General features: G+C 40.6%; 1 protein-coding gene across 1 annotated transcript in view; it reads right to left on the reverse strand.

Moving 5' to 3' along the window:
* Positions 1-18,074, reverse strand: part of RELL1 (RELT like 1) — a 61,856-nt gene that overhangs the window by 20,399 nt on the left and 23,383 nt on the right. Inside the window, exons 2-4 of the mRNA XM_061191316.1 lie at positions 11,457-11,678; positions 7,721-7,792; positions 145-202 (exon numbers count right to left, since the gene is read on the reverse strand). Of these exons, the coding sequence (XP_061047299.1) occupies positions 145-202; positions 7,721-7,792; positions 11,457-11,678 (352 nt within the window). The remainder of the gene's footprint in view (positions 1-144; positions 203-7,720; positions 7,793-11,456; positions 11,679-18,074) is intronic.

Below are 18,074 nucleotides of genomic sequence, written 5' to 3' on the forward strand. Positions count from 1 at the left end.
TAAGTGGAGGCCAGGAATGCACAGGACAGTTCCTCACAGCAAAGAATTCCCTGGCCCAAATGTCAATAGTGCCAAAGTACAGAAACCTGCTCTAGCTGATAACTGAAAACAAAAGCCCCATAAAATCAGGGGAAAAGCACTCACCTTTCAGGATCACACAGGTTGTTATCTGCTACCATTGCCTTTAAAACATCAGCATTTGCTAAGGAAAAAAAAAAGAGGTCAAGAATTAAAATGGGGGACTTCCCTGGTGGCGCAGCGGTTAAGAATCCGCCTGCCAATGCAGAGGACACGGGTTCGAGCCCTGGTCCGGGAAGATCCCACATGCCGCGGAGCAACTAAGCCCGTGAGCCACAACTACTGAAGTCCACGCGCCTAGAGCCCGTGCTCTGCAATAAGAGAAGCCACCTCAATGAGAAGCCCGCGCACCACAACAAAGAGTAGCCCCCGCTCACCGCAACTAGAGAAAGCCCGCTTGCAGCAACGAAGACCCAATGCAGCCAAAAATTAATTAATTAATTAATTAATTTTTAAAAAAGAATTAAAATGGAATCAATCAGATGAGTGATCATAGAATTATCATATCAGAAAAACTGTTGGAAAAACACCTAATTGAGTTCCTTCAGTTCACAAATGAGGCCCTGGGGCCCTGAAGAAGGGAGGGTCTTTCCCAAGAAAAACCCAGATGTGGCACCATCTGCCAATAATTTTCACCACCCAGGAATTTAGTGAGAGTGACAGAGAATCTATGCAAAGGAAAGTAGATCTACTACAGAGCTTTGTTTCCTACACGTCATTAGCAATAGAACATAGAAGACATTTCTTTCTCCCCTTCTCAAACCAAAAGGAAACTGAATTTAACTCACTTTGCTAAATATGTCATAAAATGTATGTCTCAAGAGACCTGTATTTTAATAACTTATACATGCTCAACGAATTAGCCCTAAATTCTGGATACCCATGTAGTATCAAGTCTATCCCACACAGAATCAGGGATGAGAAAGGGTTAATTATCTAGGTGGGCCGTTTGGACCATATAAGACCTTAACTCTAGCCAGATAGCTTTAAATTTCAAATGTTGGTCACACCCATCAGTTAAATTAGACTTCTAATGTTAATTTTTTTTTAAAAAAATCCAAATTTGGGGACTTCCCTGGTGGCTCAGTGGTTAAGAACCTGCCTGCCAATGCAGGGGACACGGGTTCGAGCCCTGGTCCGGGAAGATCCCACGTGCAGCGGAGCAACTAAGCCCGTGCGCCACAACTACTGAGCCTGTGCTCTAGAGCCCGCGAGCCACAACTACTGAGCTCACGTGCCACAACTACTGAAGCCCGCGCGCCTAGAGCCTGTGCTCCGCAACGAGAAGCCACCGCAATGAGAAGCCCGTGCACCACAACAAAGAGTAGCCCCCGCTCGCCACAACTAGAGAAAGCCCGCGCGCAGCAACGAAGACCCAACGCAACCAAAAATAAATAAAATAAATAAATAAATTTATAAAAAAATCCAAATTTGTAGGGGGGCCTAGGCTGTCAACTAAAGCAAATTGAATCTAAGCTTCTTGGGTGCCTACCCCACCGCCATGCACACATGTTCTTTTCGTCTTTTGTAGGGTGACAAGTCTTAAGGATAAAAGACTGAAGTGAATGGTCAAGTTTCTCTTGGGTATTTCCTGGCAAGGCTAGATGTTACAACCGACTCCTGACCCATTGCCGTTGATCTTTAAAGCACTGTCCTCAGGACTAACCACAACAAATTCCCCAGAGACAATGAAACAATTTAAAAATCACCATTTATCATGTGAGCTAACATCAACATTTATCATCTCAAATGACATCCGAGAGGAGGAAAATTAACTCTAGTTTCAACACTGCTGCTTTTAAGTGCTAATAGCTAAGGATGTACCCAGTGTTTCAACTTTTTTTCGTTATTGCTCCACCCAGAAGCCTTTTTTTTGATATTTTTTTCCTAGTCACCCTCCCATGAAACTATAATACTGCAGATATACATGTTTAGGTACTATATGCATATCTGTGTTACATATAAAATAGTAAGGGGGTTTTGCCCCCTACAATCTAATTTTCTCCCCTTCACAACCCTTGCAAATGTATGGGGCTTCTGAAGAAATATTGATGGAGCATACCATCCTTTTCAAAAAGAAATATTTTCTTTGCCTTTCATGACTATCTGTGAAGATGCACAAATGCATTTCCAAACACAAGTTTTGATCTAAATAAGACTCTTATTACAAAAAAAGTGCTGAAATGGATCAGCGGTATCTTCTCCCACATGACAAAAAAGGCACATTACCCTCTGTAAGACAAATTTAGGTACAATCTAATCATTTTCCCTTTAACTAATACTAAGAATTCAGAACAATAATTTTCTTTCAGATAAAGAGTTTAGGGAATACACAATAATTTGCCAGTTGAGATTTATATTCTGCCATCATTTACTAAACTTCAAAACTATAAACAGAAAAGAGGGGAAAATAACAACAACAAAAAAGGTATGAAAACAAAGATAACACTAATAGCACTCACTTATAAGAATGAGCTTTTCAAAAACAAAAGTTTAAATAGTCACCTGAGAAAATTAATTAATCAAAATGACGACCTCTGTTAGAAACATCAGATGATAAAATGCTCCCAGAGAGATTATTAAAATATATTAAAATCATTACTAAAACTTGTTTTTATAGGCTTGTGTTGTTTCTCATGTATTCATGTATTCCTGTATCTTGCCCTTATTTCTTGGAAACAATAGTAAACAACCCCTTTGTTTGCTATGAGTGATGCTTTAAGAGTAGACTCAAGTTTTGATCATTCATACCCATTGAGGGTGGGTGTGTGGGACCTACACACACATACACACGCACATATGCCCTTGTCTCTAGTCTACCCTGCAATCTATACCAGGGAGTAAATCTCAGTAAACTAACCCTTGGGAACACTTTCGGTTTCCTGTGATGAGAAAACTCTAACAGAACACCACCATTAGCACATAAACACATGCTTTAATTTGGCTGTAAAAGAGCAATAATCCAATTAAGTTCGAATGAATATATTTCTCCTCCTTGTGATTACTCATAACTCCAAGAAGCTGCAAAAGATGGTTTCCCCTACAGTTGTCAACATTCTGTCCGACTATACTTCCCTTCATGGGCATCCAAAGGATGGGAGGAGTCAATTATAGGGCAAGCAAAGCCCGTCAAGAACAGGGGAAATTTTCCAGTGAGCAGTAATTTCCAGAAACTGCTTCCTCTCTTCTTTCCTGAATTTCTGCCTGATAATATGCATAGACCAGTCAAAATCAGACAACAAAAGTGCCTTGTCTTCTCTCCCACCATTACTCTTTTCAAAGTTTTCCCTTACATTCAAGGCAAGATCCTGGTATGTGTCAGTCACTGGCTAAAAGCTTTACAGACCCTATCATGTTTGATTCTCCCTAAGAGCGGGCAGAATTATCATCCCCATTTTAAAGATAGACACTGAGGCCTAAAGACTGTAACTGACTGGCCAGAGTCCCACAGCTAGAAACAGAGCTAGAAACAGACCTAGATACAAACCCTGGTCTATCTGACTCTGGGGTGGGTGCTTTTCACCCCGACCTACCCCGACCTACTCCTTCAATGTCCAAGTCTCTATCTAAATGATGAGTAGTTTAATAAGAGTTCACAGGATGTCTGCATAATCATTATAGCAAGTTTCAGAGATCTACTCAGTAATGATGGTAGTTTATGAAGGAATCCTTTTTGCCACCACACAAATTGAGCCCCAAGGTAAGAATTTCACCAAGGGATCCCTCTCTCTGCCTAGTGTGAATAACCATAACCAGGGCGTTTGGAGAGTAATCACAATACTCTGAATTGTTGCTATTTTCAGACAGTGTCAGGGCCTGGCAGAGAAGCTCAGCTACGGAGTTGCAGGTACTTTCCAAACTTCCATACAGTGGCCACCCAAACGCTCTTCAATTCAGCTCTATTTAGAAAGGATTAGGAATTAGGGGGAAAATAATCAGTCTGCAGGTCAGCCAATAAATTCATCCTTCAAGAGATATTTATCTAAACAAAACTTGATTTGCAACATTCAAGACATGATAGGTTTAAACCATAAACAAGAATGTCACCATGAGTACAGGTGAAATATTACCCCATTAGCCAAATTAAAAATGCAAAGCAGAAGACGAGTCATATATCATGACTGCAAATGTTTTAAAATATGTAAATATAGGCAAAGAAAACGTAAATAAACATGGAAAAATGGTAATGGTTTGTACTCAGTTTTATTCTTTTTTTCTTCAATGTTTAAAGAAAAATTATGTTATAGTGTGCTGATAATTTTTTTTAAAATAGTTAACCTCAACAGGGAGGTCTTAATTGATATTAAGTTCAGAGTCTGTTAATGACAAAGAAAAGAAAAATACATTTTGTTCTATAGAGAAATGTAAGTCTCAAAGGCAAACTAAAAAAGCTAGGTTATCAACTGGTAAGAGACCCAAGTATGTATCTAATCCCCCAGCTGCGGTTTTGGCACAGGCTGGAAGCTAGAGAGAGCCACGGCTGGAAAAGGGGTGTCCAGTGAGGTCAGATGTCTCCTGGTGGCCAAGGAGAACCAAGGTCACACAAAGGATCAGAGCCCCCAGCCTTCCTCACAGGTCACTGGATAAATCACAGGCAGACAGATGAAGGCCCTGACAGGGAAGAGGGTAAAGAATAAGAAAGACAGAAGGGAAAGAACTGGGGAGCAGAGGAGAAAGAATGAAATCAGTGCCTTGGTATTGTTCCAACATACCTACTGGTAATCAAGGCAGCAGAAACCAAAAGGCTACTTTCTGAAAGGAAAAGGACATAATTAAAAAAGAAAAGAACAGCCCTATAGTCTATGAGTGTGGAAGGTGAGGAAATTATATAGTCTGCTTGCTCCAGGGACCCAAAGGCTTCTCGTCTGCTGTAATTAGGAGAAGGGGCCCACTGCTGGCACCATCCTGCCACATGCTGGCTGTGTGACCTTGGGTAACTTTCTTACCCTCTGGGCCTCTGTTTCTTCATCTGCAAAATGGGGTGATAACAGGATCTACCTCATAAGGTAGTTTGGAGAATTTAATGAGTTAATGTTTAGGAGTTCTATAAAACACCCCAGCTGTATACGGTGTCTCCTTGAAAGGAGGAAGTTTATCATCCGTCTTTCCTGCTACCAGGAAAGAGGCAGTGACAGCACGTGGGTAAGTATGATGTCAGATGCTAGAGTTCAAATCTCAGCTCTGCTACTTGCAGCAGGGTGACACTGGCAAGTTAGTTAAGTGCTGTGGGCCTCAGTTTCTCAACTGTAAATTGGGAACGAAGTATCTGAATCACAGGGTTCCCAGAAAGTCCCTAGAACGAGCCTGGCACATAGCAAGCACTCAGTGTCTACTATGAAGTTATACACGAGAACTTCAGCCCCCGGCAAAGTTTTCACAGCTGACTTATTTCAACCAGTTCACCTCTCAGTAACCCCCTCATGCAGCACTCACTAACTCAGCAACCGCTCCAGCTCTCAGAAGCCCAGGTCCCAAAGGCCTCCAAGCTCCCCAAAGCCCTGAAGGCAACTTCGAACGCACAAGGCACAGGAGCAACCTTACCCTGTGCACTTTTGTCATGGCTGGAGCTTCTATTTTAAGAACGCATTTGTGTATTTCTTATGCAAATTAAAATCCACTTTTTTTATGTAAAAGAAATATGCACCACTGAGTCCTCAAGAATAGCATCACCAAATACTGTTCCCTCAAGGAAGGTCTTTAGAAAACGCACATCAAATCCAAGTGATTGCTGTCTTGTTATTTTAAACACCATATTATTAAGTTTGGCTATCTGGTTTTCCATCCTATAGAAACTGAAAGCTACAAAGTAGAAGAGAGGCAAGGCAATGTTGTATAGATGAAAGAGACCCAGGTAGGGCCAGGCTGCTCCTTCACCATGTGACCAACCACTTGGAGTCTTCCTTTCTTCATCTGTAAAATGGGTATAATAATATCAACTCCAGAGGAATATTTTGAGGATTAGATTATGCACACAATGCACCTAGATCTATGCCAAATACGTAAAGTCCACTCTGTAAAGAACAATGAAAAGTATGCTGAATCATGTGAAATTGCTGCTTCTCTAAGTCAGAAAAACTGACCAGCAGCCCGGGCCAGGCAGGTGCTCCCGCTGATAGCGAGGATATGGGGGCAGAGGATCCCCGGGGAGCGGCTGGGGATGGAAGAGCAGGTATTTCTGAGCAGCACGGAGGTGTTTCTACTTTTGGACAAATGGCTCAGGTGCAGCAAGCAGTGCGTGCTGCACGTGTCAGCACTGACCAGGGCACAGACAGAGCCCGGGGAAAACATTTTCTTTTAAATTCTCATGAGAATTCAAAGTATGGGGATCTGCGGATACTGGATATGTCGACTGAAGAAAATGCACGACCTAAAAGTCGAGAGGTTATGTTTTATTCGGTGGACAAATCTGAGGACCTAAGGCCGGGCCACAGCGTCTCAGACAGCTCTGAGGGAGTGCTCTGGAGAGGCAACCCCAGGATATACAGGGGTTTTTGCAACAAAGACCAGGTAGTCGGAACATCAAAAGATGACTATATTAAAGAAAACCAGACATCTCTGAGTTAAGGAATGCAGCTCTTTTCTATGTATGGGAAGATGCAAGAGTCTGGGTTCACTGAAGTCATTCCTTTGATATGCACCTCAGCTCTCTGGGGCCAGTATCCTGTGCACCCTGAATCTCCTCAGGGTGCACTGCTGGGGCGGCTGTAACGTGATGGCTTGATGGCTGCAACATCCTTTGTTTACTGACATGACAGGCGCCATTTTTAGTTCACAGGTATATGGGTAGGAGTGGCACACACCTCAAAAGTCACTCGGGGTGTGGAATCTTATGGAGACAATCACCTTCAGAACAATGACCCTGATTTATCTAATCAAGATTAAACTAATCCTGATTAGTTTAGGAAGATGGGGGTTTAGAATACATTTCAGAAGGGAAAAAAGTACTTAAAGCCATAAAGGTTAGATATTTTAAAAGTTTTAACACTTAAGAATAGATCGCAGAATGGGCAAATCCATGGAGACAGAAAGCAGAGGAGGGGTTGCCAGAGGATGGAGGGAAAGGGGATGGAGAATGGGGAGTGACTGCTTAGTGGGTACAGAGTTTGGGATGATGAAAAAGTTCTGGAACTAGATAGTGGTGATGGTTGTACATTATTGTGAACGTACTTAAGGCCAATGAATTGTCCATTTTAAAATGGGTATAACTGTACATTTTATGTTATGTGTATTTTACCACAACATTTTTAAAAGCACAAAAAAAGGAATAGATAATATTCGAGTGCTTATTATACAAGCACTTTATGTGCAATATGTCACAACAATGTTATGCGGTAAATATTATTTTAGAGGAGGAAAGCGAGGCTCCATGATGTAATACGACTTCCCCAAATTGAGGCGAGGCCAGGATTAAAAGGTAAGCCTCCGGGGCTGACTCTACAACGACTGACTCTTAGAAAACACTTCTGTGAAACTCTCCTGGTCGGATAATGCTGGAAGCTGAGCTATTTGTGAGCTTAGGTAAAAGGTGTCAATAACTTCAGAAACATTGACAGGACAATCCATACAAATCATGACTCTCTGAAGCAGGTTTTTAATAAAACATATGAATACTGAATTGTTCTGGACACTAAAACAACCATACCTTCGTTTTTCATGATGTAGTGGACAATTTGCCCAACGGTGTCACTATTTTCATTTACACTGTCGTTCAACTCTGAAAGAGAAAGGGGAGGGGAGGACAGGTTACAATTGGTCACTTGCATCAGGTCAACGAGACGTGCAGTCTTAGAGCCCAAGACCTCTCTGAACAGTCTCCAGAAAGTTCAGCTGATCACCCATGGTGCTAAGAGCTCTGCTTTCTTCCTTCAACCCCAAGCTGCCTGACTGAAAGCACACAGTGACTTCCCCGGCATAAGAGGCATAAAAAGCATCAGAGCTGTCCATCAATCTCAAGTCCAAACACACACTCAGTTTCCAAGACAACAATACCATGTATCTATATCAGTCCTTACAACTATTATTTCTCTCTCATCGTTTTGTTAAACCCTTAAGGGAAATGGAAAGAAAAAAGACAGTTAAAAGAAAAACTTCTTGGATTTTATTTTAATTGCAGATGTACTATATAAATTTAGAAAATTAATTCATTTCTTAAATTGGGTAATTATTCGTCTGTGTTTTTACAAGACTCTTCTTTTAAATGTACTTCCAAATGATCTAAATGTTGGTCACAGTTAATTGCCTACCAACTCAGTTTACTTTGAGAGACTCTGCACATGGGATAGTCTTTGAAAAGAAAAAAATCAAATGTCCACTCTGAAACTGATCCTTATAATTTGCTTCCATAACACAAGAAGGAAGAGGGAGGGTTGACCTAGCTCACAAAGAATGAATCAAGGTATGCGGTGTCCTACCCGTGTATCTGGAAAATGGTCTTCTCCATCCAAGCTGCTTCCTCTCGTGAATACGCATGTTTGGTTGCACAGTACACATGCTAATGGCTAAGCCAACCTACAGAGCATCTACGAAGGAGGAGGGGGAGGCCCCGCCTTCTGTTGACAAACACTCAGTCTTGGTTTGCTCATAAGCTCACATATGACTCATCCTGCGACTGTGCTCTCTCTCTGGCTCAAAGGTCAGTGGGGGTGGGAAAAACCAACAGGCCAGCAAGCTGGCAAGGAATGAAGAAGCTCCCGCACTCTGCCCTTGGGGCCGGCTTGAAGGCTGACCTACTCCAAATGTCACCTTTCTGCAAAAACTGTCCTTTGAGAGGCTGAAAGGGATAAGGAGAGTTACCTACTACTCCCCAAGGCCCAAAAGGGTGGTTGGAAAGTACATCTGTGGAGAAAACAGGACTTCATCTCTCAGCGTTTTCCAAACACAATCCAGCAACTCCATGTTAAGAGGAAAAGCTGAGACACTCTGAAGTCAATACGAAGGCACCAGCTCTTGCCATATTTTCACTGCAATGTTCACACAACCATTTACTTAATAAACATAGACTCTAACCTCGTAGATTTAAGACAGAACTCCCCCAGCAAAAGTAACAGCACAAAAATGGTGAGACGTATTCAGTTTTCCCATCGTTCTTATTGGAATCTAATTCAATAATAGTAAGGGTTAATATTTACTGAGTGGCCATTTGTGACAAACACCAAATATATATTCTCTATAAATTTCACAATAATCTTACAAGGTGGAGATTACTGTTCTCACTTAAATTAAAATTTTAATTAAATTAGTATTAAATTAATGAAATTAAATTTAAGTTAAATTATACATAGCAGCATATATAACATATATAACTTGCCCGAGGCCAACAAGGCAAATAAGAGTAAATGATTTAGTAGGTATTTAATAAATGAAAGCAAGGTTTATAACTCTAGGTGTGCTTCCTGTGAAATCTACAGTGACACTACACCACACCATCTGCCTTTAAGACGGATCATTTTGTAAAAGTGTTGGCAAGGATGCGGAGAAAAGGGAACACTTCTGCACAGCTGCTGGGAGTGTAAACTGGTGCAGCCACTGTGGAAAACAATACGGAGGTTCCTCAAAAAATTAAAAATAGAACTACCAGATGATCCAGTCATTCCATTCCCAAAGGAAATGAAAACAGGATCTCGAAGATTTATATGCACTCCCATGTTTATTGCAGAATTATTCACAATAGCCAAGATATGGAAACAACCTAACTGCCCATCAAGAAATGAATGGATAAAGAAGATGTGAGATATATATATATATATATATAATGGAATAGTATTCAGCCATGAGAAAGGAGGACATCCTGCCATTTTTGACAACACAGATGGACTTTAAGCACATTATGTTTAGTGAAATAAATCACACACAGAAAAAGACAAGTATTGTATGTTATCACTTGTATGTGGAAACTAAAAAAGCCAAAGTTGTCAAAATAGAGAGTGGTTACCAGGGCATAAGGGATGGGGAGAGAGTGAAATGGAGCAGGGCCCTGTGGTCTATATGCCCACGTCCTCTGCCTGCCTTTTGCCTGTGGAAAAACTTTAGTCAAAGAATAAGTTTAATCAGAGAAGTGAGAAAATGCAGAAGCAGAGAAAAGCAGTCAAACAAGACAAGACAGTAATAGTTTAGTCACTAAGCAAAGTCAAGCTAAAGCAAGGACCTCTAGTTCCTCCTCAAGGGCTATAGATAATATTCTGAGCCACATCCTGTGAGCTGTCTTACAGATACTGAAACCGCCACCAGGTGGAAGAAGTTAACTACATGATGACCAGACTGTAGCCATGACATAAGCTGCCACAATTCTGAGAATTGGCCTCAAGGAAATGGGAAAAAACTGACCCTGGAAGTGAAGATTAACTGCACTTAAAACAATCAAGATGGGCTTCCCTGGTGGCGCAGTGGTTAAGAATCCGCCTGCCAATGCAGGGGACACGGGTTCGAGCCCTGGTCCGGGAAGATACCACATGCCACGGAGCAACTAAGCCTGTGCGCCACAACTACTGAGCCTGCGCTCTAGACCCCGCGAGCCACAACTACTGAAGTCCACGCACCTAGAGCCCATGCTCTGGAATAAGAGAAGCCACGTCAATGAGAAGCCCGCGCACCACAACAAAGAGTAGGCCCCGCTCACCGCAACTAGAGAAAGCCTGCGTGCAGCAACGAAGACCCAAGGAAGCCAGAAATAAATAAAATAAATAAATTTATAAAAAACAAAACAAAACAAAAAAAACAATCAACATGACGCTGGTCAGACCACCACATGACCAATTTCAAGATGACTGTCAGAGCTGACTGTGCTGTTTCTGCATGTAGCCCCCTCCCTCCGTCTATAAAATCTCTTTTGCCCCCTGATTGTCGGGGGTGGGGGGTAGTCAGCCTTTGGACAGGAGTCCATTCACCCTCCCCCCACCCCCACCCCGGTTGCCAGCATCCAAAATAAACCACCAACATTGCCTCTTTATTGGCTTTTGAGCAGCGAGCAGCCAAACACCACCTTCGGTTACAATAGGGCAGATGTTGCTTAAGGGTACAAACTTAGAACAAATAGTAAATAAGCCCTGGAGATCGAATGCACAGTATAGTGAATATAGGCAACAATATTGTATTATAATCATCAAACCTGCTAAGAGACTAGAACTTAATGATTCCCGCCACTAAAAAGAAATGACAATTACGTACTGTGATAGAGGTGCTAAATATCACTACAATGGCAATCATATTACAATATACAAATGTATCCGATTAACGTGTTGTACACTTTAAATTTACAAAATGTCAATATATAAAAAAAGATGGATCATTTGCCTTATAGAGATGGAAAATATACATTACTGGTTTCTGATTTAAAAATCGTCTGCACTCACATTCCCATAAAAAGAATCCAGGTTATTTACCTATCTTTTCAACCTTTTCTTCTTCCACGTCTTGCTCGGCTTCTGTTGTACAACGATAGCCTTTCTTCTTAAGCAGGTGGCAGATGAGGACGCCGAAGAGACCCATGATGAAGAACACAGGGACAAGCGCGTACGCGATGTATTCTGGGTGTCCATTTCCATTGTTCGTGGGCGAGGGCGTCGTCTCAGTTCTGGAGTGTAACGGGCGGCTGCCATCATTGTCTGAGGAAGAAACATGCCCAGCTGCATCAGACGTCTACTGGGGACAAGGAAAATCTGACAGCCTTGGGAAATGTTCCTGTTAAATGCGAGTCTGCTTCCGAAACCACGGGCCATGCAGAGACTGGCAGGTCTGGCAGGACAGGCACAGAGGCTTGTGCTGAAAGTCTTGAGTTCCCATCCTGTCCCTGCTACTCAGAACCTGGGTCCCACCCTGGGTAATTTTTTTTTTAATCCTCTCCAAACCAGCCTCTGCTTCTTCATCTAAAAGAGTACCTACACAGCGTGGAGTGAATGTACAGAGTTTCAGTGAAGGGTCCACACAGAGCAAACACACCATCACTAGGTGGTATCACAGCAGAGTACTTAGTGGTTAAGAGCACAGACTCAGGAGACGTGGGGTCACATCCTGGCTCTACCGCTTAGCAGCTGTGTGACGCTGGACAATGTCTTAATCTCCATGCCTTGGTTTCTTGTAAAATAGGCACACTAAGAGTAGCTACCCACCCTTCTAGGCTTGTTATGAAGATGAAATAAATTAATCCATGTGAAACATCCAGAACCATTTCTACAACATAGTAAATGCTCAGCTTGGCTCAACTACATGCCAGGCACCATTCTAGGCATCTGGGACACACCACTGAGCAAAACAAAGATCCCTGTCCTCATGGAGTGTATGTCCCAGAAAGATTTAGTAAACTGACAGATCTAGTGTATGAAAAAAGAGAGAAAAATCCATGACGGCATCAAGTTTTGGCCCAGGGGTACAAACATAAAAATGGAAGCACGTGCATTTGTTTGTTTGTTTACTAACCCAAATTAGCATTTATGGCATGCCCATTATGTGAAAAGCACCAGCTGGGAGCTGGAAAGAGAGTGGAAAATAACACAGCATGACCAACGCCATCTTGGAGCTTGTAGGGTAGTGTCGGAAACAGGCACTAAACAAGTGAACACCTGGGCAGGCATGAGAGATTGGGAGAAAGGCCGAGGAAGGTATGCATGGGACACTAAAAGAAACAGTAATAGTGGGGACCTATTTTATGACTTCAAAAATGGGGCAGCTGGGAAGGGGGCATCTTTGGGAGAGGAGACATTTGCTTTTGGACAAGTCAAAATGCCACATGGACTTACACCAGAGGCAGCCAGATATCTGGGCCCAAGAGCGTGCTACGTAGGCTCCCAAGAGGTTCCCATATATGGGGAACTGAGTCACATCTATGAAGGAGTGAGAGGGAAAAACAGTGAGCCCGGGTCGTACAATCATAAGATACAGCCAGTTAAGATAACGGAGAAAGAGCCGACTGTGTGGAAAATCAACAAAGTACCAGTTCACACACATAAAATGAGAAGGGAGTTATCAAACAAAGGAGAAGGGACTTCCCTGGTGGCACAGTGGATAAGACTCCACGCTCCCAATCCAGGGGGCCCAGGTTTGATCCCTGGTCAGGGAACTAGATCCCACATGCATGCCACAACTAAGGAGCCTGCCTGCCGCAACTAAGACCCAGCACAACCCAATAAATAAATAAATAAATATTTTTAAAAACCCAAAAACAAAGGAGTGGGTCAGGTAGGATGTGGACTAAAGAAAAATGTGGGATTTCACTGAAGTGAAGTCTCATTATTTGGGATACTCAGATTCTGAAGTAATAAAATAAGCTTTTCTACATCACGGAGATTCACACATATTGCTTGAGAAACCCAGAAACTGGAAAGCTAGATGCATTTAACTATAAACTCTCTCAAGAGTATTTTGATGAAAAAAAACAAAACAAACAAAAAAAAACCCCTGTGTGGTAATGATTACATGGGGACAAAGACTAGGTGTGAAGTGACCATATTTCTTTACTGCAGCAAATAGTATCAAACAGAGGCCACAGGACAAAAGGCGCTCTCTCTTTCACATGGAACTATCCATTATCTTTGAACATGAAAGGAAATTACTGGTTTCTCAGGTTTGTAAAAGGTTGCTTTCATTATTTTATCATGCAACCTCTAGAATTTGGCATAATCTATATATTTTTTCTGATTTCTCTTCCAAGAATCAATATAATTAATAAATGAATGAATAAATAAATAAGAGTATACACACACACACACATACACACACACACACACTTCCCTAAACATATGCAAATATATCATCTAAATTAGGGTTTAACCTCAAGACTTACTTTCAGTAAAAACCAGAAATGTTCAACTCCTTTTATAATTCTAAGTGTGTTATTTATTAATTCCTTTTTAAAAACACATATGCCATGCAACAGAAATAGGTAAAGCAGGCAACATGCTAAGACTGAAAGAGTTTTACTCAGAATTGTGGTCTGTTTCAATCTGGAGGTGTTAATAAATTCTCTTTGGGAAGCAGTAGAAACAGAGATGAAAGCAGAGGGGCTCCAAATTGGAGCCAAACAACTCCTCCTGAATCAGGTGGTTGAGAATGTGTGTTCATCATTAATTTGACATCTAGCAAACCCTTGCAAATACTATGTATTTACAGTTTGTGATTTACAAACATATAGCAGTCATTTAATCTCATAATTATTGCACCATGGAAAAAACTGAAGAAGATATGAATCTAAATTAGTGAAACATGAATTACAGAGATGCACTGTAGTTAAAAAAAGGTCAGACTGCCTGGCATAAATAACAGCTTGGCCACTTACTAGGCATGTCACCTTGGGCAAGTTTTTTAACTGCTAGGTACTCAGTTTCCTCATCCGTAAAACAGAATCAAAATGATTGTACCTTTCTACGATGATTTTAAAACATGTCCCCAAATTCTTTGGCACTGCTCCCATGGAGAGGTGAGGTCTATATCTCCTCCCCTTGAAGATATATTCTGTGCTTTGCCTGACCAATAGAATATGTTGGAAGTGATATTTTGTCAGTTTCTAAGTCCCAGGCCTTAAGAAACTGACAGCTTCCACTTCCTGTCTCTTGGGACACTTGCTTTTGGAAGCCAGCCACCATGCTGTGAGGAAACCCAAGCTGCCCCAAGAAGAAAAACCAATAATAGTCATCAACACGACAACTATGTAATTGAGATATCTTAGAAGTAGACTCTCTAACCTCAGTTGATGCTGCATGGAGCAAAGATGAGCCATTTCTGATGAACCCTGCCCAAATTGTAGATTCACAGGCAAAATAAATGATTGTTATTGTTTTAAGCCACTAAGTTTTGTGGTAATTTTTTATATAGCAATAGTAACTGGAAGACTACTTCCTAAAGTCATTGTGAGGATTAAATACATTAATATGTAAAACACTTAAAAGGGTATGTAGGAAAAGATAAGCACTATAAAAGTGTTTAGTCATCACCTTGATAGAACTGCACTATCCAATATGGTAACCACTAACCACAAATAGCTATTTAAATTTAAATCAATTAAAAATAAATAAAATTTAAAATTCAGTTCCTCAGTTGAACTAACCACTTTTCAAGTGCGCCACAGTCACATGTGGCTAATTGCTTCCATATTGGACAGGTCAGATGAAGAACATTTCCATCATCGCCAAAATTTATATTGTACAACCCTGTTATAAAGAATCACTGAAGAGCAAAATGTTGACTGGAGACTCTACTGTGATCTACCTTAACGATTTAATTAAGAATAACTTTTAAATCACAAAGTAACTACTCACAATTAACACCTAAGATATTTGTTAACTTAGGTAGGCTTAGCTTTCCTTCAATTTACTCTAATAATTTGCTTAGAGATACTGTGTCCACCTTTTTTCTTTATCCCCTGCTGACTCATACCTGAATTCTGAAAAAAATATTTATTTGAGTCCAAATTAATAGCAAAGGTTGTCATAGCATTATTTATAAAAGTCAAAAAACAGCAACGACCTGCATATTTGACAATGGGATAATAATAAAATATCTAAGTCAATAATTATCTATCCATTTGGTGAAATAACACACACCATTTAAAACTATTTACGAAGATTTTGTGAAGATATGGGAACACACATGATTTAGTGTTGAATTTTAAAAAGTTGGATTCAAAATCTTACATACAGTATGCTCCAACTAGTAAAAAAAAAAAAAAAAAAGCATGAAGGCATAAAATGTACGAGAAATGACCAAAATAATAAGTGATTCTGGGTAATTGAATAATAGGATAATTATTAATTTTATTTTTATGCTTTTCTGTAGTTTTCTAAAATTCTTATGTATGTATTACTTTTGTACCAAGGCGGTAGACACTTAAAAAAAAAAAAAAGATACAGAGCAGAGGTTGTCAGCCATTTGGGAGTCACAGATCCCTTTGTAAACCTGTTGGATGCTATGGTTCCTATTCCAAAATTGTGCCTCCAAGTTCTACAAGCTCTAGATGCTAGGTTAATATAAAGGCACGTGATTTGATAAGGATGATTCCCAAGTTTCTGCTTGAGTAACATGGTGGACATTGGTGCCATTCATTGAGATGAGAAATACCTGAAAAAAAATCAAGTCTGCATGGTGCTATGGGTTGAATTTTGCCTCACCCCCAATTCATATGTTGAAGTCCTAACCCCAAGTACCTCAGAATGTGACTATATTAGGACATAGGGTCTTTACAAAGGTAATCAAGTTAAAATGAAGTCATTAGGGTGGGCCCTAATCCCATATGGCTGCTGTCCTTTAAAAAAAGGGAAATTTGGAGGCAGACAAGCACAAAGTAAAAACACCATGTGAAGATAAAGGCAGAGATCAGGATGACGCTTTATAGAAGCCAAGGAACATCAAAGATTGCCAGCGAACCATCAGAATCTAGAAGAGAAGCACTGAACAGATTATTTCTCACAGCCCTCAGGAGAAGAAACCCTGCTGACCCTGATCTTGGACTTCTAGCCTACAGAACAGTAAGACAATAAATTTCTCCTTTTTAAGTCACCCAGTTTGTGGTACTTTGTTTCAAGGGCCCTAGCTAATATACTTGCATGCAGAAGACAATAGCACATGTTCAGTTTTGAACATGTAGTGATAAAGGTAAGCAAGGAGACATCCAGATGGAAATATCCATTGAGCAACTTGATCTACTCTATGAGGACCTGAGGAAGAGAAGCCAGGGTTCTACCTTAGAACAGAGAAGAAGTTTCCAAAAGGAATCAGCCGTCAGCTAGGTCAGATGCTTCAAGAGAGAGGAGCTAAAATAGGAAGGAAACATAAAATGGTACATCCACTATGGAAAACAGTATAGAGCTTCCTCAAAAAAACTAAAAATAGAACTACCAAATGATGCAGCAATTCCATTTCTGGGTATCTATCCAAAAGGATTGAAATCAGGATCTTGAAGAGATAGCTGCACTCCCATGTTCTCCGCAGCATTATTTACAATAGCCAAGACATGGGAACAACCTAAATGTTCGCTGATGGTTGAGCGGATAAAGAAATGTGACATATACATATAATCGAATCCCATTCAGCTTTAAAAAAGGAGGAAATCCTGCCATAAAGGACAACAAAGATGGACCTGGAAGACATTATGCCAGGTGAAATAAGCCAGTCACAGAAAGACAAATACTACATGATTCCACTTACATGAGGCATCTAAAATAGTCAAATTCATAGAAAGAGAGTAGAATGGTGGTTGCCAGGAGCCAGCTTTGGTGTGTGTGGGGCGGGGAGTGGGGTGGTAGTTGCTATTCAACGGAGATAAAGTTTCAGTTATGCAAGATGAATAAGTTCCAGATATTTGCTGTACAGCATTGTGCCCTGGGTTAACAATACCGTATTGTGCACTTAAAAATTTGTTAAGAGGGTAATTCTCATGTTAAGTGTTCTTATCACAATTTAAAAAAAAATAAAGAAAAGAAAGAGAGAAACACCCTAAGAAGAATCTTTAGAAAGAGAATTCAGAAAAACTCAGACAAATTGGGCCACTAGAAAGAGCATTCAGAAAAACTCAGACAAATTGGGCCACATAGAAGTTCCAAAAAACACACGGAAAGCCTTTAGTTGCTGAATCAGGAAGTAATTTGGAATTTTTTTAACTTTTGCCTTGTTGTACTTTGCTCCCTTTCTGTTTCCCCATAGTTTCTTGAAGTAACTTAAAATCCTAAAATAATCTTTAAAATCCTAAAATACATACATATATCATACATAAAATGAAAAAATAAATAAAATAAAATAGGAAGGAAAAAACGGTTGGCAGGAGATCTTTGTGGCCTTGGAGGGACCAGTTTTTCATAGACCAGAAGGTGAGGCTAGATTCCCTGGGTTGAGGAGCAGAAACAGGTCAGTTTGCTCTTTCTAGAAGCCCACTATGGGCATTAAGGGTAAGGGAGTTCACTTTCAGCGTGAAGGGAAGAAATTTTTATTTGGAGTTTCGAATTTTTTTAAAGTGGCTGAAACCAAAGTGTTTATTTACATGCAGAAGACAAGGAGCAAAAAGGAGACGGATTAAA

The sequence above is a fragment of the Eubalaena glacialis genome, chromosome 5, assembly GCF_028564815.1.
Source record: "Eubalaena glacialis isolate mEubGla1 chromosome 5, mEubGla1.1.hap2.+ XY, whole genome shotgun sequence".
Lineage (NCBI taxonomy): Eukaryota > Metazoa > Chordata > Mammalia > Artiodactyla > Balaenidae > Eubalaena > Eubalaena glacialis.